The following is a 21,777-nucleotide window of genomic DNA, read 5'->3' on the forward strand; positions in this document are numbered from 1 at the left end:
TGCATGCTCCGGTGAATGTCGAGCTACGTACTTATCTTTTCTTTATTATTGGATACTACTACTACGTAACGTGAGAAAGATCAGTATAAAACAATACTAGTATAGCAACTTGACACGTCATATATTATTCAGAGTATCTCTTCAAGAATTTTGTGACCTGACTAGCTTGCATAGGACTTGACAATTGGCTACTCCTATATATCGACCAATCCTACGTTACAGTAATTACGTACAGTAATATATTCCTTTGACAAGTCTTCATGCATTCTTGCTTAGGGCAGCGAGCGAATAAATTCGGGTCAGACTAATTGGGAGAGCCCATGACTTGGCTAGCTGCGTGGAAACAACCCCAAATTGCATGTGTCCCCAAAATCCCAAATTGCATGTGTAATGTATGCTCTCGTGGCATCTCACACAAGTCACAACGACGGAAGCTGGAGACTATCAATGTGGTGCGGTCAACGTCTGTCGACGTGCATGCATGGTGATCATCGCGACCATTCCCTACCTCTCTTTCCGAGCAGAAAACGAAACAGCAGAGAAGCAAACGATCTGATCTGGATTTTTGACGTTTTAGTCCTTTTTTGAAAATGTATTTCATGAGTAGACACCCTATCGAACACTTGCTCCAAATATATGTGCTGGCGTCGACATTAGGCTTTGGCACCAGACATCGCCGAACTCCGAGATTGCTAGTTCGCGTGCGCGTTACCGGCGCTTACTTCCGGCCCACAAGGTCCACGGTACGTGCACACGTTTCTTCTATTCTTTTTCTTTTTTTTTCGCAGTTTTTTTCTACCGCTTTTTCTTCTCTTTTTTTTTCTTTTTTTCGCAGTTTGCTATCGCACGGATAGGAGAAAAAATCGTAATTAGTTTACTAGTGATTAGTTCCCTATTTTTACTAGTGATTAGTTTACTAGTAATTTTTAAATCTTAACTTAAAAATTTTCAATTTTGGACTTGAAAGTTTTTAAATCTTAAGTTGAAAGTTTTCAAATCTGGACTTGAAAGGTTTCGAATCTCGAGTTGAAAGTTTTCCAATCTTGAGTTGAAAATTTTTAAATCTCAAGTTGAAAGTTTTCAAATCTGGACTTGAAAGTTTTCGAATCTAGAGTTGAAAGTTTTCGAATATGAGTTGAAACTTTCAACTCAAGATTTTTTGAAATTTTCAACTTAAATTTGAAAACTTTCAATTCAAGATTTAAAAACTTTCAATTCGGATTTGAAAACTTTCAACTTAGATTTAAAAACTTTCAACTCGGATTTGAAAACTCTCAATTCAAACTTGAAAACGTTCAACTTGGATTTGAAAACTTTCAGTTCGAACTTGAAAACTTTCAAATGAAGATTTAAAACTTTCAATTCAAATTTAAAAAACTTCAAGTCAATATTTGAAAACTTAACTCAGGTTTAAAAACTTTTAACTCAAATTTAAAAATCTAAGTTGAAAGTATTCAAATCTTAACTTGAAATTTTTAAATCTAAGTTCAAATCTGGAATTGAAAGTTTGTTTCAGTCAACTAAAAAGGAAGAAAGACACGTGATGAATTTTTATCAAAAAAAAAAAGAAAAAAAGTTAGTTAGCGCTAAGCGCTATTAGTTAGGGCTAAGCGCTCTTAGCGTCAGAAAAACGCACGCCGGCTTCTCCTCCTGGCGCGTACACGCGCGTTAGGAGTCCTTGCCGAACTCTCCCACTTAGAATTCTACGAATAACTCTTTCTTTTGTTTTCCTTCAAATTTTATTGACTCAGCGTCACATTTTGAAAAACTAATAAATAAATGTATCCTAATTTATTTTTACTAGTTTTTTTATTTATAAAAAACTCCATCTAAATAGAGGACGTGGGTACGTACTAGCTCCTCCCCATTCCTAGATTTATTGATTTGTTATCAAATTTTGAAAAGGAAGTAGGGGAATCGAATTATGGTATATGATTTGTAATTTTGGGTAGAGGAGGGAGGGACCTATATATGCTCATCCCATATTAAGATTTTATAAATAAAAATAAAGTAGCAGAAATGAGTTAGGGTATATTGATCTATCATTTTCATTTCAAAATTAATTGACTACAAATCAATAGGATTTGAAGGAAACTTTTCTGGAGGATCTATTTGTAAATTTTTTCTCTGAAAGGGCTAAAGTGTGAAAAATCTAGAGCCTCCGAATTGACCACCTCTGGCGCTGCCAATTTGCTATTGCAAGTTGCAGAGAAGCCATCCATTTTTATCGTTGGAAAGCTGACCGCCCGCCGCCGCCGCCGCCGCCGGGTGACCGGCCTAGTTGAGTTCTCCTCCGCGTTCGTAATGCTGGAAATGCTTTCAAAAGTTGGAAATTGTTGGATATGCTATATATGCTACTATTGTTTTTATTATTTTGGATACTAGTAGGGTGCCCGTGCATTGCTACGGAGAATTTTGTTGATCACGGAAAAAAAATCTAGCAATCCAAAAGAAACTATAAGTCATAATTGTTCTATAGATTAATTTGAAAGCAAAGATATATGTTATCATTATAGAAGTATAGTGCAATCTTTTTAGCGCATAAAACAATCTTACGGTGTTTATTAAATTATAAAAAAGCAACATAGATAGAAGACAACTATAAAAATTTGATGATGTCATCCAAATAAAGCACAAACAAAAAATCTACAACATCAAGCATTTTATTCACGTGCAGTTGGAGATGCTATTGTTCTGGATGTTTGATTATTATTTTGGACATTTACATGCCATTGATGTGGATGATATAGTTATTGTAGCATGGTCAGAGGTTGGCAGATGAACTATTGTTTTTCTTCATGTCTTGGACAGGCTTATACATTAATTGATGGGTTGTTTTGGTAGTAGAGACGATATCAATCGTGCTATTTCAGTTCCACATGTACATCATTCAGTTATATTAAGCAATTTTCACTGTTATAATCTTTTGACAAAAGAACTTGATAAATATTTATGTGTACAGCGAAACCCAGCAAATGGCAGCACGTAAGACAAATTAAGAGGGGATGCTAATTGATGGGTGATTGATAGTAACGAAATCCAGTACTCGCTCCCTTTCATCATCGTTATGGAAGAAAAATACCACAAAATAGTCACTTTTTGATATAGATGTTTATTTATTGATGTAAAACAATCACATGATCAAGATGTCATCATTTAATAATGTGTTTCAAGATGGAGTTTTCTGTATTAATTATCATTCCGAGCTATATTAATTAGGTGTTCTTAGCTATATTAACATCCACATATTGCTGCGGAAATTTGTATGAAGCAAATAAACAGTTTGAGCAAATGACTATAAATAGCATGCGGCAATTATCAAATTCAAATCTATTAGCTCAACTTCTTGAAGAAGCGTTCTCATGCATGTGCTTCTTTATAGGAGTAATTGTAATTAGTATATGTTGTAACCGTATAAAATTAGAGAATAAGTAAATAAATCTGGCTATATAACGGTTCAAGAGTCCCAGACAGTTACAACTTTATAATTATTATCAATTCTCAATGTAAGAATTACTAAATAAAAAAATAAAAACTACAACTTTGGACTCAAGTACACCTTGTTTTTAATAAGAGGCCCAAAGCAAAATTTACTCTTTGTTTCATCATGGAAAATTGAAATTATGACCACACTAAGAAATGAATAAATATAGCCATATATCGATGTGGGATCGAATCATAATGGCTTAAATTTAAGCAAGGGTCTATCAACTTCAATTTGCTAATTATTAATTTTCGAATTTTAGTATTAAATTAATAAAATGCTAAAGCGAGAGCCCCCAAGACCAATACAACATTATATTTATTAATTCAGAATTTTAAAGTTATTAAATCATAAGAAATACAATTAATGACTCCCCAAACTGAGTTATCTTTGAATTATTCCAAATTTAGGAACTATTTTATCATGAAAACTAGCAAATTTGAAGGCTTGTACCTTCTTCTTCTTTTTTTGACCGAAGAGGCTTGTACGTACTTTTGAATGTCTCAACATTTTAATAACAGTACCCTATAGTACTTAAAAAACGATTTTGAAAATTTCTTGATGCTATTCATTTCGTCTTGTACATATTCTTATGCCTCAATTGATTGCTTACTGTCTAAAATTACGTGGACATCGATCTTATCAGCTTAGATGGGAGAAACTACGATAGAATAACAATTCAAATGCACTTTTGACCGTATAATCCAATTGTCAGTTAAAATTTATCAAAAGTCAATTGTACGAAGCGATCGATCTTATCTGTAAGGCGCAATGCGAAGCTTTGGCTCTATTTAAGCAAGAGCCATGGCTCGCCATTCTTCTTCACACAGCGCTAGCTTCACAAGCACACCACCTACCTCCTCGCTAGCTAGCTCGATCGCTTCCGGTCAAGCTCGAGCTAGGCGTTCTCGCGTTCATGGCGTCCGGGCAGCACCAACCCACCGTGCCGAGGTGGAAGCCGAGCCCGCCGCGGCCGCAGGGCCGCGAGGCCGACGACGTGGACCAGCCGCCGCAGTTCGACGCCGTCTCTGACATGAGCGCCTCCGTGCGCAGCACCGACGGGTTCCCCTTCGGCAGCGGCCGCTCCTCGTTCGCGCCGCCGCCGTTCCTGCCGGCGCGGCAGCCGTCGCTGGAGATCAGCGCGGCGGAGAACGGCGGCGGCGGCGGCGTCGCCCGCGAGCCGTCGTTGCGCCGGCCGGACCAGGGCGTCGTCCTCGCGTGGGAGGACCTGTGGGTGTCCGCCGCCGGCGGGAAGAGCGGCCGTGTCCCCATCCTCTGCGGCCTCAACGGCTACGCGCGCCCCGGCGAGGTGCTCGCCATCATGGGGCCCTCCGGCTGCGGCAAGTCCACACTTCTTGATGCGTTGGCAGGTAACGTGTACACGCACGTCAATTAATCTCCCGATCCCGACGAACACGATCCCTGTCGCTGCAAATAGCGATCGATCGAGTTTTTTTTTTTTTTGAACGAATCGACAAGCTGCCAATTTCATTGAATAGAGAAGGAGTGATCGATCGAGTTGCATGCTAGCTGAGACGAACTCTGACACCGACTGACCGAGCTCCATGTTTTCTGGGTGCACGTACGTACAGGAAGGTTAGGTTCCAGTGTGAGCCAGAAGGGGGACATCCTGATCAATGGCCGGAGGCAAGCGCTGGCGTTCGGCACGTCGGTAAGTCAGCGAGAGATGGACTCGTCTTCTTCCCGAATGTACAGAATTAATTGCTGCATGCACGATGAATAATTGAATAATGGATGATCTCGTGGAACGCATGGATCAGGCGTACGTGACGCAGGACGACGTGCTGATGAACACGCTGACGGTGCGGGAGGCGGTGCGGTACTCGGCGCAGCTGCAGCTGCCGAGCGGGATGAGCGCGGCGGCGAAGCGGGAGCGGGCGGAGGAGACGCTGCGGGAGATGGGGCTGGAGGGCGCGGCGGACACGCGGATCGGCGGGTGGGCGCACAAGGGGATCAGCGGCGGGCAGCGGCGGCGGGTGAGCATCTGCATGGAGATCCTCACGCGGCCGGCGCTGCTGTTCCTCGACGAGCCCACCAGCGGCCTCGACAGCGCCGCGTCGTACCACGTCGTCAGCCGCATCGCCCGCATGGCGCGCCGCGAGGGCATGACCGTCGTCGCCGCCGTGCACCAGCCCAGCACCGAGGTGTTCGGCCTCTTCCATGGCCTCTGCCTCCTCGCCTACGGCAAGACCGTCTTCTTCGGCCCCGCCGCCGACACCGCCCAGGTATTCTACACGCTTCTACGCTTCCGTATACTGTACAAATACGTACTCGTATATCTATACGTATGTCTTGCTTAATTAATACGTACATTTTTGCCTTTTTTAAAAAAAGAATAATATTTTTGCTGGCGGCTATCATTCACCGGCCACCTGCTTAATTATACCTTTTTTTAAGAAAAAAAATTGGCAGCCAGCCTGGTCGATCTGTGTATTCATACTGTCTATGATATTATCATATTGTCGATGAATCACTTAGACCAGTACTACTACTACTCTTCTGCGATTAGTCAATCCTTTGCGAGATGTTTTCGGAAAGAGAATCATTTTTGCCGAGTTTGTTTAGTCACACTTGACGGGCTACATCAGCTAACCATGAGTTGGAAATAAAAGATTTGGGCAAAGTCAGATGAAAGCTGATAGTTGCAAAAGATTTTTTATTTTCCGACAATAAGCAGGAGCTGTGCATCTTTCTATATCAAAGGTAGAACTGAAATCCTTAGTTGTCATTGAACAATGAATAGAAAATATAGTTCTAATAAGATACTGATGAACAATTCACATATGCAGAAAGTACACATTATTTCAGCCATTACTACAAATCTAAAAACTATTTTTGAAAGAAACAAATCTACAGATTATTACATCGGAACCTTGTGCCTGAAAATTAGTAAGGACAAAATGAGAACTGTTCTCAAACATTGGGTAGTACGTAGGAGGAACCAGGAACTGAACTATAGCTGAAAGGAGACACTAGATCTAACCACTACTATATATGAACTGCATATATACATGCATATTCATTTTAGTATACCAACTAATTGTGACACTAGCTTACTCACAAACAGAAGAACAGAACGAATTTAATGCACTGACAGTCTGACACAGTGACTCCGATAGTTCGGTGACGTGTGAACTTGTCTCCTTGTTCTTCTTTGGCGAGAGCCGCGTGTCTTATTTTTCTGATATCTCATCGAATCCAATAGCGTGGCACGAGCAGCAGAACATATCCACCTAATTATGGAGTAGGAGTATTAAGTTTCACTGCATCGGTGGCACTTAATAATTCAGCTTGACTTAAAGCCTGCAGATTTTAGCTATGCCAACTGCAGCATGCATCCATACAGCGATTACTCTGCAACGGTCGTTCAGTTTGACGAATTTTCAGTTCTGAAAGCTGAAAGTCCCAGATTACTCTGCAAGGATCATTTTTTTTAGTAGTACTAGAAGTAGGTAAACAACTTTGGAAAAGAGTCCTGATACAACAAAGTATCAGGTGTGATTGAAGGTGAAACTAAGAAGCAATTGGATCGTCACACACCACTTAACTAGTTTTTGAAGGCAAAGGTCTCCCATTTGACATTTTAATAGCCTACCATGCTGATTACTTGACCTTGACCACACTTGGGTCGAAGTTAGGAAACCGTACGAACAAATCATCAAGAAAAACACGCGTTTTCGGTGATCTACAGCTGCGGTCGCGTACCATGTATGTAGGTCCATAGACAAACGTCAGAAATTTCAGACTTGGGCACTTGGCCACTGTTCTTTGACTCTCTAGCTAGCACTACGGAAAACATTTATAGTTCAGAAATCAGAACTCAGAAGAATCCTTCTGAACTTTTTTGACTGATTATTAGGTAACTGCACAAATTCATTTAATTTTTCTTTGTATTTTTCGCAGTTTTTTGCTTTGAGCGGGTTCCCTTGTCCATCATTGATGAACCCTTCAGACCACTTCCTGAGGACTATAAACAAGGACTTTGACAAGGTGAGTAGCAAATGACGAGATCAAGACGATGGCAATTAAACCATATGAAAGCTGCTGAATTATTGAATAAATAAAATGATCCCGAATAACTTAGTATCTTCTAAACGATCCATCAATCAGGATATCGAGGAAGGCATGGACGGGAAGAAGATGACGACTGCTCAAGCAATCGACACGCTTGTCAACTCCTACAAATCCTCCGTCCACTTGGAGAAAGTGACGCATCACATCCAAGACATACGCGCCACCGTACGTCACACAAATCATCTCTGAATTCTTCTAGCTTTGCCAATCCATCCTTGCTTCTGCTTTTTAATTACTGCGTGTAAAATTCACCAAAATTTCTTTCTGTGATTTCTTTTTTTTTTTACAGGGAGGGGCAGTGGTGAAGAAGGAGGAGAGACCGAGCTTTCTGACGCAGACCTGGGTGCTCACGAAGAGGTCGTTCGTGAACATGTACAGGGACCTGGGCTATTACTGGCTGCGTTTCGCCATTTACATCGCACTGTGCCTCTGCGTCGGCACCATTTACTACAACATCGGCCACAGCTACGGATCCATCCAGGTTCGTCAGCCATGGCCATCACTCACAGTGTCCCATTTTCTTTTCTTCTTTTCTTTTTTTTGTTGCTTTCTATTAGCCGCACCCATCACTGTTCATTACACTGCTACTGTTCATTACCCTTTAGTGTTACTGTGTTTGTGACCGTACGTCCGAAAACATCTCTGCAGGCTCGTGGCTCCATGCTCATGTTCGTCGCTGCCTTCCTCACCTTCATGGCCATCGGTGGCTTCCCATCTTTCGTCGAGGACATGAAGGTATATTCTTGAATGTACCATACAATGTTACCTCTTATTATTTGTATGTCATTTAAATAGTTACTATTTTTTTAAAAAAATCAATAAAATAAATTAATATGAGATACACTAAGATCAAATTTAACCTCTACAAGTTATAACAAAATTTAACTTCTACCCCAGTAACATACTTTTATATCTGAAAATGGATATCAATGTTCACTTAATTCATTGTTTTCTTTATGCAGATATTTGGGAGGGAGAGGCTGAACGGGCACTACGGCGTGGGGTCATTCGTGATAGCGAACACGCTGTCGGCGACGCCGTACCTGGCGCTCATCTCGGTGGCGCCGGGCGCGATCGGCTACTACCTCACCGGGCTCCAGAGCAGCATCGACCACTTCGCCTACTTCGCGGTGGTGCTCTTCACGACCATGATGGTGGTGGAGGGGCTGATGATGATCGTGGCCAGCGCCGTGCCGGACTTCCTCATGGGCATCATCACCGGCGCCGGCATCCAGGGCGTCATGATGCTCAACGGCGGCTTCTTCCGCCTCCCCGACGACCTGCCCAAGCCGGTGTGGAAGTACCCCATGTACTACATCGCGTTCCACAAGTACGCCAACCAGGGGTTCTACAAGAACGAGTTCTTGGGGCTCACCTTCCCCAACAACCAGGCCGGCGGCGCCGCCACCATCACCGGCCACGAGATCCTGCGAGACTACTGGCAGGTGCAGCTGGGGTACAGCAAGTGGGTCGACCTCGCCATCCTCGGTGGGATGGTGGTGCTGTACAGGGTGCTCTTCTTCGTCATCGTCAAGCTCATCGAGAAGATGAAGCCCATGGTGCAGAGGCTCAGGTTCAGGAGCGACGCGCCGTCGGTGCACATCGCCGAGAATGGCTCGGCAGGAAGCCTTTGATCCAACATCGATTGGGGCAGTGGTTTTTACCCATAGGCATCTGATATATTAGTGGTGTGATATATGTGAACATTGTATATGCAAGGGTGAGATGATGTCAGTTTTTTTGTTTGAGAAAAGAAAAGGAAAAATGTTTTTGTACTACTCGAGAGTCTACCCAATATAGATTATGTATATATATATATATATTACTGAAAATATCTTGGTAACTTTGGTAGCACTAACATTCTACTCCCTTTGTTTCATATCTTAAGACGTTCTGATATTTTTTTTAGTCAAACTGTTTAAGTGTAATTAAGTTTATAGAAAAACAGAGCAAACATTTTTAATATCAACAAACATATTAGGATTAATTAGACTAATTTGGTGTTACAAGAGTGCTACATTTCTCCATAAATTAGGTTTAACTTATAGATTTCTGATTTAGGAAAAAATCAAAACGACTTATCATATCTCTGTGTATACCACTTCAGCCCATTTTATCACAATTTTGCACGTTTTTCTTTTCTTGACCAAAAATACATAGGTGAAAATTCACTCGTGGGGCCAAGATAACGATGAGCCAGCTTGGGGTTGAGCCCAACTTTTAACTTCATAATCCAATTAAAATCTTTTTTTTTCATTTACATAGATGACACACATGCACGCTCATCACCACATGAGTTCGTCCCCACTCTCAAAGAGATGGAAATAGGTGGTATATCCATGATCCCACTAAATTCCTATTAAAACGTACTTATGTGTGTAATATTAGTGGATATCACCATTTCTACCATGACAGATAGAGTCATGCACATATGACTCCACCACCATATCAAGCTTCCCAAAATCTTGTCAAAATTTATAGGAGTACTATGAAAATGAAAATGCCTTGCCAAGAAAATGCATGACCTGTTACCTCAAATTGGTCAAATCAGACATTCTGGACAAACATTTTTTCTCATCCATCACATTCATGCATATGGAAAATGATAAGATTGGTGTGAAAATGGATGGAGGACAATTTTGGTGATAATAGAGTATACCAGAAAATTCAGTGGTGGCCTGTTTATTTGAAAGAGAAAAATATATCTCTGATGTAGACATTATATAGATCGTTTGCAGTTAAGTAGCTACTCCTACATAAGAGGCGTGCATCAGTGCCACTCCCGTGTAGTTCTACTTGGTTGATATCCAACTCAATGTTTTCATTGGCACACAGGCCAAATGGCCAATGAGGCAGAGAACTCGGCCTAATCAGTAAACTGGGTCACAGTGAGAAGGAACTTGGCCCAATAATTGCTCCTCTCGAGTCTAGACGACTTGGCTCGCTAGTCGCTGCGCCGTAACCATGTCAGGTAGGCATGGCCACATGGGTATATGCGTACTCCATCCGTACTCGTTGAAGTTGTTGTCGTTTAGTATAGCGACACGGTCTTTAAAACACAACTTTAACTTCTTATTTCTATAAAAATATTTATTGAAAAGTGATATATGTATACTTTTATAAAAGTATTTTTCAAGACAAATCTATTCATATAATTTTTACATTTTCAAACTTAACAACTTGAGAGTTATTTATGATTTATATTTCCAAGGTTTGACTTAAATATTGTTCTAAACGACTTCCTTTACGAGTACGGAGGGAGTACATGGCAGCTAGCTAGCTCACCATGTTAGAAAGCGATTGAGCAGTCAGTATCTCTCAATGTGGATGACCCTGACTGCGCTCATTTCGATATTAATACTTTAAAAAGTTATATTAATCTTTTTTTTAATTTTTTAGCTAATACATAATTAATTACGAGTTAATGAGTCACTCCGTTATACACGTTATAGAGGTAGAGAGAAGTTTCAAACCTTCTCCTAAACACGCCCTAGCACGCAACGAAACAACAAATGAAACAGTAAACAAGAATGGAAAAGTCTTTTAAGATGTCCCTTGTGTATATATCACATTAAGGTCATATTTTTTTAAAAAAAAATCAACTCAAGATAATAAATATGTAATATAGGAGTATCCTACAAGGTCATAATCGCCCTATATAAATTAAAGAAAACAAATATACTAGTAGTAGTAAATATTGTGCTCATGTACATTATATTTGTTATTTTTTCTACTTTTGTATATGCTGAATTTTAACTTAAATGTTGTAGAGTAATACTACTATATCATATATTAATCTATCTTATAAAATTTTATGACTTTTTAAGTATAATATATAAAACGAGGGATAACCCTTTGAGGAGGAAAAACACCTCTAGAGAAGAATAATATAGTTGAACTGACCGCTTGCTTCTTCGTTTGCAATAGATATAAAAATGCTCACTATGTTTTCTATTATAAGACATTTTATTTTTTTCTGAGTCAAACTTCTTTAGCTTTAGCCAAGTTTATAGTAAATATAACAATATTTTCAAATCAAAACAATCGTGGTATCAAAATATATTCGATGTTGCAATTAATGAAACAATTGGTGTTGTCGATTTTGCTATGTTTTTCTACAAACACGACCGAAGTTTGATTATAAAAAAAAGTTAAAATGTCTTATAATATGAAACAATTATAGTATTAGAAACCTGACGAAGTAAGCATAGCTCAGCTAGTTAGGTTCATTATATGGTGGAACTTGCCTATCCGGATTCACTTAGCATGAGCACTCGTATTTATGACTAATTATTTTTTTAGTAGTAGGCGGCATACATGTAGACATCGAAGCACCTGTGGTGACTTCGTTAATCTTTAGATATGCCGGTCTAATCATCGAAGAGGGTGTGCGCGTGTGTATCTATAGGGGCGAGTGCATGCACGTGTATATAAGCATCTACATTTCTACTGTGTTTTAAAAAAAACAATAAGTATAAACCTTAGAGGCTTTTTTTTAGACTGACATGTACTATATCCATCCTAAAATATAACAACCTAGTACAATAATATAAACTGGACAGAGGTCTATCTAGATTTGTTGTATTAGGATGTGTCTCATCTAGTACTAGGTTGCTATATTTTGAGATAGGTAGTGAGTAAAGGAATGTCCATGTGTCGGCTTTTACCATACAATATTCTTAGTACATACCCCTTTCTTTCTAAAATATATCAATTTAGTATCGGATTATACATATCCTGATACAACGAATATGTACAAATGACACATCCTAGTACAACATTAGTTTGTTCAGATTTATGATTTATGGTACTAGGATATGTTTAATTTGGTAGGTTGCTATATTTTGAAATGGATGGAGTAATATGTTTCATGTAAAAACATTATGGAGCACTTACTTTTAAAAAAATCACAAATACTAATTAATATTGATTGGTGGTGCAGTGGAATTACCTTCCTTTTTAAAGAAAGAGAACAAAAATATTGCAGTTGTTTTTGGTTTTTGCGTACGGCTAGGAAAGGCTGCAAGTTGCTATTATTGTGGATGTTACATGCATGCACATAATATATTGCAGCATGGTGGGAAGTTGGCAGATGAACATGTTATATTCATCATATGTCTTGTACGTGCAACCTATTGATGGCATTTGAGTTGTTGTCGTGATAAATGACTGTGCAATCTCACTTTCACATCAATGGGTTATTACGTAATTTCCATATTATTGGTGTAACAGATTTGACGCACTATTGTGAAACAAAAATATCACATGAGATAGTCAACTTTTGTTTTAAACCTTTTTCTTGATGTAAAACTATCATGAGATATGCATACTTAGTGATATATATCCTTCACAAAATGTGTTTCACACTCGAATTTTTTCTAGTGTACATGTGGCACACATAATCTTGGGGGCAATAGACTGATCAACCAGATTATATTAGTATAACTAAATATATTTACTGTAAAAAGTAAAATTCAATGCAGTGGGAAATGGCATGCTTCAGAATATTTATTGATTTGTCACACCCATTATTTCTGCATGCTCATTGCAATTATAGAGGGAATACGTTGTCACCATTTTAGACAAATCAGACCACAAAATTATTAAAAATGACTCAATTTCCACTCTAGGATGAGCCAATCGTTTAAAAAATGTAGAAACTTTCAATGCGGAGATTCTACAAACTTCTAGTGGTGAAGAAATGAAGAAGTACGGTAATTTTACTGCAAAAATCGAATGGACCATTATAATGGGTGTGCACGATAGTGATTATGGACAAAATAGTCTAAGCTAGCAAAAGGTAACATTAATGCGAAAGATGGGATTGGCTAGACATAATGAGAAGTCCAAAGTGAGAACCCTATCCCATTGCTAGTATCAACTATCAAGTACTGTCGAGAAACTCAACATGAGACAACTAACGGTGACAACTTGTGTTGTTATCGCCGTTATTGCCGAGGAAAGGGGGAACGAATGGATATGATTGCATGGGTACGACCGATGTCGATGCACATGTGAAGATGTTGAGGTCATAGTCTTCCCTACACAGTATCGAGAGGCATATCTCGTGTTTTATTGTAGTCCTCGGTACCACGCAAAAATATTATAATAATTGTTACCAGTGCAAATAATATCAAGTACGCTTACTTAACACTTTTTTAAAGACGACTTTGTCATTTTGGCATTATCTTTTTTTCTTGTCTACCAGTCATTTGAACTTGAATAGTATAAATAGCTATAACTTTGATACAAACAAATTACAACGTTTAGTTTATTTTGTTGTTTCATTTCCAAGATTAATTTATATACATTTCTATGATTACATATTAGATCTTTTTTTTTTGTGCAGGAATCAAGATCCAGTTATAATTTTCTTTCGTTAGAACATTCATAATTTCTTTGGCAAAAAAAAGTTTATGTAATTGGATATTCATCTAGTGCTTGACAAGCGAGTAAATAATCATTTACATGACATATAATTCCTTTATTCTAAAATGTAAGTATTTTGAGGATTTATAATGTGTACCTCTCTGTATAAACATTGTTGGGGCACTGATTCCAATGCACGGAAATCTATACATTTTTTAGCTAATAAGAAGCTTGTGAAGGGAAATAGGAAATCTAGGCAATGGCGCCACATTTTTTTTACTTAATTTCAGGTTGCTCTCTCTCCCATACATATACTAGTATTCTTCTATCTCTCCTATCTCTTCTTTCAAGTAGATAATGAACTATTCTTAATCAGAACTCTCTAATAAATTGTGTATTATATATAGAAAAATTACAATGTGAAAAATTGAAACTTCTAATGTAATAAGCATAAGTTATTTATAGTGTAACAATGATTTAAATATTTTTTTTGAAAAATATAGCGCCATATATATAGCTATAATCATTTAAAATTTGACCACTGAAGTGACTAAAAGAGAAATTTTCTCTCTACCTTAATTTTACTAAAAAGCATAGAAATGTTTGTATTTTAAAATGGATGGAGTATATATATATATATATATATATATATATATATATATATATATATATATATATATATATATATATATACCCCGAAGAAATGATAATGTTACAATGTAGGTGAAAATTATTTACTAATTCATGATTTTTGAGTTAGGAATAGTCAAGTGTACAAAGTAACCTCATCTGTAGTCCCTCAAGCTTCTATTTAAGCAACCCATGCTCATTGTTCTTCTTCATACACGCTCACTAGCTCGGATCAGCTCAAGCTCAAGCATTCCATTTTGATCGATCGTCAGCACAAGATCAGCTCCCGCCAACTTCCACTACCAGCAAGTATTCCCGCGTGCATGGCGTCCGAGCAGCAGCCCGCCGCCGTGCCGAGGTGGACGCCGAGCCCGCGGCGGCGTCAGGACGACGACGAGGCTGATCGCAAGGGGGCAGCCGGCATGGTCTCCGATCTCGGCGCCTCCATGCGCGGCACCGAAGGCTTTCCCTTCGGCAGCGGGCGATCGTTCCAGCCGCCGCCGTTCCTGCCGGCGGCGGAGGCGGAGCAGCCCTCGCCGGAGATTAGCGTGGAGAGGAACGACGAGAACGACCGTGTCGCCTTCGTCGTCGCTCGAGAGACGTCGTCCTTGCGCCGGCCGGAACAAGGCGCCGTCCTCGCGTGGGAGGACCTCTGGGTGTCCACCGCCGGCGGCAGCCGCCGCCGCGTTCCCATCCTCTGTGGCCTCAATGGCTACGCGCGCCCCGGCGAGGTCCTCGCCATTATGGGCCCCTCCGGCTGCGGCAAGTCCACTCTTCTTGACTCCTTAGCAGGTAACATTTGAGAAAGTGGATTTTGATCCTTTATTTGCATGTCACTTAAATAGTTATGAAAAAAAATTAAAAAGATATATTAACATGTGATATCTTACTCCACAAACATGCAAGTCAAATTTAACTTCTACATCTCGCAACGAAAAAGCAAATTTAACTGTGAATATACGTTAGTTGTAGTTTAATTTATTTTTTCTTTGCGAGATGTAGAATTTGAATTTGAACTTCTATGTTTGTGGCGTGATATATCACATGTTAATACATCTTATCAATTTTTTTCATGACTATTTAAGTGACATGTAAATAACAAGAGAATATCCCTCGAGGGATTAAAATAGTTTCCCTTACATATGATGCATGCCACTCTTCTGATCACCTCGGCTTGCGTGTGTTCCGAGACACCGAATATCACCGATCGAATTGCATGAATTCTGGGTACAGGAAGGTTAGGCTCCAGCGTGAGCCAGAAGGGAGACATCCTGATCAATGGCCGGAGACAGAAGCTGGCGTTCGGCACGTCGGTGAGTCGATCGGCGACGAATGATCTCGTTTTTTCTTTGATAAAGATTCGAGCAATGATGCAAGCATGGTGAGATCTCGTGTCGTGGAACGCATGAATGGATCGCGCCACAGGCGTACGTGACGCAGGACGACGTGCTGATGAACACGCTGACGGTGCGGGAGGCGGTGCGGTACTCGGCGCAGCTGCAGCTGCCGAGCGGGATGAGCGCGGCGGCGAAGCGGGAGCGGGCGGAGGAGACGCTGCGGGAGATGGGGCTGGAGGGCGCGGCGGACACGCGGATCGGCGGGTGGGCGCACAAGGGGATCAGCGGCGGGCAGCGGCGGCGGGTGAGCATCTGCATGGAGATCCTCACGCGGCCGGCGCTGCTGTTCCTCGACGAGCCCACCAGCGGCCTCGACAGCGCCGCGTCGTACCACGTCGTCAGCCGCATCGCCCGCATGGCGCGCCGCGAGGGCATGACCGTCGTCGCCGCCGTGCACCAGCCCAGCACCGAGGTGTTCGGCCTCTTCCATGGCCTCTGCCTCCTCGCCTACGGCAAGACCGTCTTCTTCGGCCCCGCCGCCGACACCGCCCAGGTACAAACTATTTTGTCCCAAATACAAATTATGCATCCGTATTTGCAAAGTTGTACGGCAAAATGAGAATTGTTACCAAACATACTGTATCAGAATTCAGAATTCGGATATATAGGGAAAAGTTATTTTATGAGGGGATATATCCTCTCGTTTTGTGCGTGTCACCTAAATAATTATAAAAAAAAAAAAATCGGTAACATAGATTAATATAAAATATATCACTCTACAAATAGTAAAGTTTAAATTCAACTTCTACAAGTTGTAACAAAAATAACAAATATAGTTGCGAATGTGCAATAACTATTTTCAGTTTAATTTGTTATTTTTGTTGCAACTTGTAAAAGTTAAATTTAGTCTTGCATATTCGTGGAGTGATATATTACATATTAATCTATACTGTCATTTTTTTATTTTTTTAATAATTATTTAGATGACATGCAAATAACGAGGAGATGTCTCTCAAGGGATGAAAATCCACATCCGATATATAGCTTAAATGAGATGAGACCGGTTAAGAAATCCGAAAGCCCTAGCCCTATACCGTTTGCAACTGTAGATGACGCTGACTTAGCTTACTCATGAACAGAAGCAACAGAACACATTCAATGCACTGAAACACACTCGCACAGTGACTCCAATCAGTCGGTGACGTGCGAATTTGCACCTTCTTGTGCTTTCTGTAGCTTACCCTTCTGACGGATTCATTGATCCCAACAGGAAGACGCAGCTGCAGTAGTAGTCTTCCGGCTGCAAGCTGCCGCGTGCCAGCATCATATCTAGTATACAGTGGTGCAGATGCATCAGTTTTGGCAAAATTTCAGTTCTGAAAGCTGCAAATCAGGTTCTATACTACTATGCAAAGATCCTACAATACAGTTAGTAGGTAAGACACACTGCACAAATCCTGAATTCCTGATACAACAAAGGTATCAGGTATTCAAGTGTGGTTTGAAGTCGAAATTAGGAAGCACTAGGTCACCACGAGATTTCTAAAGCTGCAACCGCCGGGAACCGGTTTGTGAATTCAGAAATTTGGATTTAAATTAACTTTTGTCCAGTTATCGGCACCGGTTATTGGTTTTTCAAATTAAACCTAAATACTTGACCTGGCCTAGAGTAGGGAAGTAGTACAGTCATTCCAAAATATAGAAACTTCTAACTGATACATACACATAAATTTTAGTATTTTGGGACGAAGTTGGTAATATACATAGGCAGAAGTTACTATATGTAGCAAAAGAAAACCATGAAGTTAAGTAGAAAACAAACGTCTTTTCTGATTTACAATGGGATTTGTGGCGAATGGCTTGATCGGCGCTTAAGACAATAGAAAAATGTTGTGCGCATGATTTGGACTTACAATCATGGTACGATCTAACGGGATGACATGGATGCATGGCACTGAGTCGACTGCTGCATACCAGCATCAGCGTCAATAAACACATAAGCTGTTTCATCGTACAAATATCGTAAACGGCAAATCATACGTGTAGCATCACTCTAGGCTCAGATCTGCAAACTGAACTTACTGGTTGCTAATTAAGCAAGGATCATTATATCTATGATATGGAGTAGGGATGAAAACGACTCGGAAACAAACAGAAATCATCTCTACCACTTCATTTTATATTTTTTTTGGGCATCGGAATAGGAATCAGAAACTCTAGATACGAAAACCGAATTTATTATTATTGAATATGAAAACAGAGCGAACACAAATCGAAGCTAATATGGTAACAGATATTTATCGGATTATAAAACCTCCTCAAATTGAACTTCTCAAATCGACAAAGTGATGTAGCTCTTTTTTTTTCCTAGAACAACAAATCGACATTATCTATTTTTTATCAATTAATAATAATACAGCTAGTGGCACACTTCACTTTTCATGAAAACAAGAACTATATTCATCTATACTGTAACTGTAAGTAGTATGGCTCAAAATTTCTGAAAATTTCAGGAATTTTCATACTTTTTCGCCAAAATTATTTGAAAAATTAACAAAAATTGATTGAATATTCCAAAATCACAAAAAAATGGGAAAAAACAAAAATTCTGGCTGACATATTTACTTGCCAGTGGGGGTGGCGAAATTACTGAAATTTTAAACTGAAATTGACAACCTTTGTTTGGCATGGCCTAGTAAAACAAAAATAGTAATTAGGAAAAAAGAAAAACAGATCTAAAGTACTGAACTAGAAAACAATATCTCCATTCAACTAATTAACCATCTCAGTGTACTCAGTATAAATCTAAACATTTAGAGTAGAAAAGGTTAGAGCAAATTAGTTGTATGTGAGAAGTACTTCATTTCTGATTCTGAGGAAAAAAATCCGAATTTGTTTATGAAAAGTTCTCGATCGATCCTGGTTTCTGACGGATAGTAGCCTTATCGTATCCATTTTCATTTTCAAGAAAAAAAATCCGAATTCGTTTCCATTTCTGAAACTTACCGAAAAAATTCCGACACTTTCTGTTTTCGAAAATACATCCGGAAATCAGAAACTTTCTGAACCGTTTTCATCCCTAATTTGGAGTAACCTAGACCGTGAGATGTCACACTAGTTTCGTGATGGAAAGCATATTTCTCCTCCCTAGCAAATCTGTGATCTGTCAAAATCAAAATAGGGTTGAACAAAACAGCATTTGTGGAACAAAATCAAAACAGTGTTGAACAAGTATAGCAAAATTTTCTATGCCGCTTATTTTTGTTGAACAAAACAGCATCCCCGCCACTTTAAACAAAAGAAAAGGAATACATATGCAATGTTTTTTTTTCTGAATCTGAACCACTTTAAACAAAAAATTCAACTAGATTTAAAGAAATTTGAATGGATCAGAAATTTTCATCCAATTCGAAAAAAAAATCTCGGGAGGGTCCAAGATATATATTGTTTTTCTTAAAAATGAAACAGAGATATATATTGTGAGATTTTGATCTGAATGTGAAGCACTTAACAAACTTGAATTGAGTATTGACTGTACATGCTATTTTGTATTGACTAATATCATGAGAATTTATTCCGGTTGCTAGCTAAGCACTTCCTAATTTTTTTTATTGACTATATTTCACTGTTTATTAGTTCTCCGCTCTGAGCGGATTCCCTTGTCCGTCTCTGATGAACCCTTCTGACCATTTTCTGAGGACCATCAACAAGGACTTCGACAAGGTGAGAAGCAAATCATGGGAGAGCAAGCTAGCCAATGCACTGAATCAGTGAATAAATATCCTTTTTCTCAAAAAGAAAGTGACTAAATGTCCTAAATAAATTACTCCCTTCTATACGATGCATTCATCAGGACATTGAGGTAGGTCTGGACGGGAAGACGATGACCACTACCCAAGCAATCGACACACTTGTCAACTCATACAAATCCTCCGTTCACTTGGCGAAAGTGATGCATCAGATCGAAGAAATACGCGCCAATAATGTATCTCGCAAAGCATTTTCTGCTACATATATATATAATATATGCATGCTTTACACATCCTGTAATTTTCTTTATCTCTGCAGGAAGGGCAATTGGTGAAGAAGGAAAGGCAGCCAACTTTCCTGACGCAGTCATGGGTGCTGACGAAGAGGTCCTTCGTCAACATGTACAGGGACTTGGGCTACTACTGGCTGCGTTTCGCCATTTACGTCGCGCTCTGCCTCTGCGTCGGCACCATCTACTACGATGTCGGCCATTCCTATGGATCCATCCAGGTTTGCTGGCCATGCATGGCTCTGGCACAGTCTTCCATATTAATTTGTTCGCGGTTTAATATCTATTACTCATTGGCAAAATTGTGTGTGCATGACCGTCTGAAAATCTCTGCAGGCCCGTGGCTCCATGCTCATGTTCGTCGCTGCCTTCCTCACCTTCATGGCCATCGGTGGCTTCCCCTCTTTCGTTGAGGACATGAAGGTTTGTTCACTGATTTTCTTGAATGTCAAATTAAGGACACTTTTACACCAACCAAGATATATTTTGAACAGCCAAGATATACACCAACCAAATGTTCACTCCATAAATTTTGATATGATATGCAGATATTTGGGAGGGAGAGGCTCAACGGCCATTACGGTGTGGCGTCGTTCGTGATCGCGAACACGCTGTCGTCTACACCGTACCTAGCTCTCATCTCCGTGGTGCCAGGCGCGATCGCCTACTACCTGACCGGCCTCCAGAGCAGCGGCGAACACTTCGGCTACTTCGCGGCGGTGCTCTTCACGACCATGATGGTGGTGGAGGGGCTCATGATGATCGTGGCCAGCGCCGTGCCGGACTTCCTCATGGGCATCATCACCGGCGCCGGCGTCCAGGGCGTCATGATGCTCAACGGCGGCTTCTTCCGCCTCCCCAACGACCTTCCAAAGCCGGTGTGGAAGTATCCCATGTACTACATCGCGTTCCACAAGTACGCCAACCAGGGATTCTACAAGAACGAGTTCTTAGGCCTCACCTTCCCCAAATACAACGATCAAGCCGGCGCCGGCACCGTGATCACCGGTGAAGAGATCCTTACGAACTACTGGCAGGTACAGCTCGGGTACAGCAAGTGGGCCGACCTCGCCATCCTCATTGGAATGGTGGTGCTGTACAGGGTGCTCTTCTTTGTCATCGTAAAGCTCATCGAGAAGATGAAGCCCATGGTGCAGAGGCTCCGGTTCAGGAGCGACATGCCGTCAGTTCAGGTCACTGAGCAGGGTTTCGGCAGCTCATGATACGTGTGGAGGCGGTTGTGCCCTGGTGGGGTAAACGTACATGCAAAATATTCGCAGATGGCGGTAGTAAACTACATACTGGAAATGTTCTGGTAGTGTATTTTTTTGGACGAAATTAAATACATATGGTAGTGTATTTAGTGTATAGCTCATGTATAATGATCACTGTGTGCAAGAGCGTATATAGTGTTGTAAATTTTTATACCTTTGGATCATTTATCCAATAAATTAAAATCAAGTTGCATTATACTCCCTCCGTTTTAGGTTATAAGACATTTTCAAACTGTTTAAAGTTTGATTAAGTTTATAGACAAATATAATAACTTTTATAATATTAAATTAGTTTAATCAAATCAATTATTAAATATATTTTTATAATAAATTTGTCTTGGGTTGAAAATGTTACAATTTTTTTTTATAAACTTAGTCAAACTTAAAGCAGTCTGACTTTGACCAAAGAAATATACTAGCTCTATACACATATACTCCACTAGAAAAGAAATGCTTGTACGTTACAACGGGTGAAGGCTATTTTAACCTTATTATTATCATATGGTTTAGTTAAAATAAAATTCACCGTGATAAAACAAAATCTCTCAA

General features: G+C 40.0%; 2 protein-coding genes across 3 annotated transcripts; both read left to right on the top strand.

Moving 5' to 3' along the window:
• Window positions 1–4,258: 4,258 nt before the first annotated feature.
• LOC4347344 (ABC transporter G family member 1) lies at window positions 4,259–9,433 on the top strand. Its single transcript, XM_015757091.3, has 8 exons — window positions 4,259–4,854; window positions 5,077–5,156; window positions 5,266–5,730; window positions 7,409–7,495; window positions 7,616–7,744; window positions 7,869–8,060; window positions 8,228–8,314; window positions 8,542–9,433. Exons 1-8 carry the CDS (start codon window positions 4,401–4,403, stop codon window positions 9,211–9,213), a joined length of 2,166 nt encoding a protein of 721 aa, XP_015612577.1. The 5' UTR covers window positions 4,259–4,400; the 3' UTR covers window positions 9,214–9,433.
• Window positions 9,434–14,794: 5,361 nt separating this feature from the next.
• Window positions 14,795–21,426, top strand: LOC4347345 (ABC transporter G family member 1). 2 transcript variants are annotated; one of them, XM_015755821.3, is made up of 8 exons: window positions 14,795–15,370; window positions 15,812–15,891; window positions 16,004–16,468; window positions 19,552–19,638; window positions 19,769–19,900; window positions 19,984–20,175; window positions 20,291–20,377; window positions 20,503–21,426. In XM_015755821.3, the coding sequence occupies exons 1-8, from the start codon at window positions 14,902–14,904 to the stop codon at window positions 21,175–21,177; spliced, it is 2,187 nt and encodes a 728-aa protein (XP_015611307.1). In that variant the 5' UTR covers window positions 14,795–14,901; the 3' UTR covers window positions 21,178–21,426. The 2 variants fall into 2 exon arrangements, with proteins under 2 accessions (XP_015611307.1, XP_066160497.1); XM_066304400.1 differs by lacking the exons at window positions 19,552–19,638; window positions 19,769–19,900.
• Window positions 21,427–21,777: the final 351 nt, after the last annotated feature.

Source organism: Oryza sativa, chromosome 9, assembly GCF_034140825.1.
Source record: "Oryza sativa Japonica Group chromosome 9, ASM3414082v1".
In the NCBI taxonomy this organism is placed as follows: Eukaryota; Viridiplantae; Streptophyta; class Magnoliopsida; order Poales; family Poaceae; genus Oryza; species Oryza sativa.

Coding starts and splice junctions, on each gene's coding strand:
- LOC4347344 (XM_015757091.3), top strand. CDS start 4,401: ATGGCGTCCGGGCAGCACCAACCCACCGTGCCGAGGTGGAAGCCGAGC. Junction 5,731..7,408: donor CCGCCGCCGACACCGCCCAG/GTATTCTACACG, acceptor TATTTTTCGCAG/TTTTTTGCTTTGAGCGGGTT. Junction 8,061..8,227: donor ACAGCTACGGATCCATCCAG/GTTCGTCAGCCA, acceptor ACATCTCTGCAG/GCTCGTGGCTCCATGCTCAT.
- LOC4347345 (XM_015755821.3), top strand. CDS start 14,902: ATGGCGTCCGAGCAGCAGCCCGCCGCCGTGCCGAGGTGGACGCCGAGC. Junction 20,176..20,290: donor ATTCCTATGGATCCATCCAG/GTTTGCTGGCCA, acceptor AAATCTCTGCAG/GCCCGTGGCTCCATGCTCAT. Junction 20,378..20,502: donor CTTTCGTTGAGGACATGAAG/GTTTGTTCACTG, acceptor TATGATATGCAG/ATATTTGGGAGGGAGAGGCT.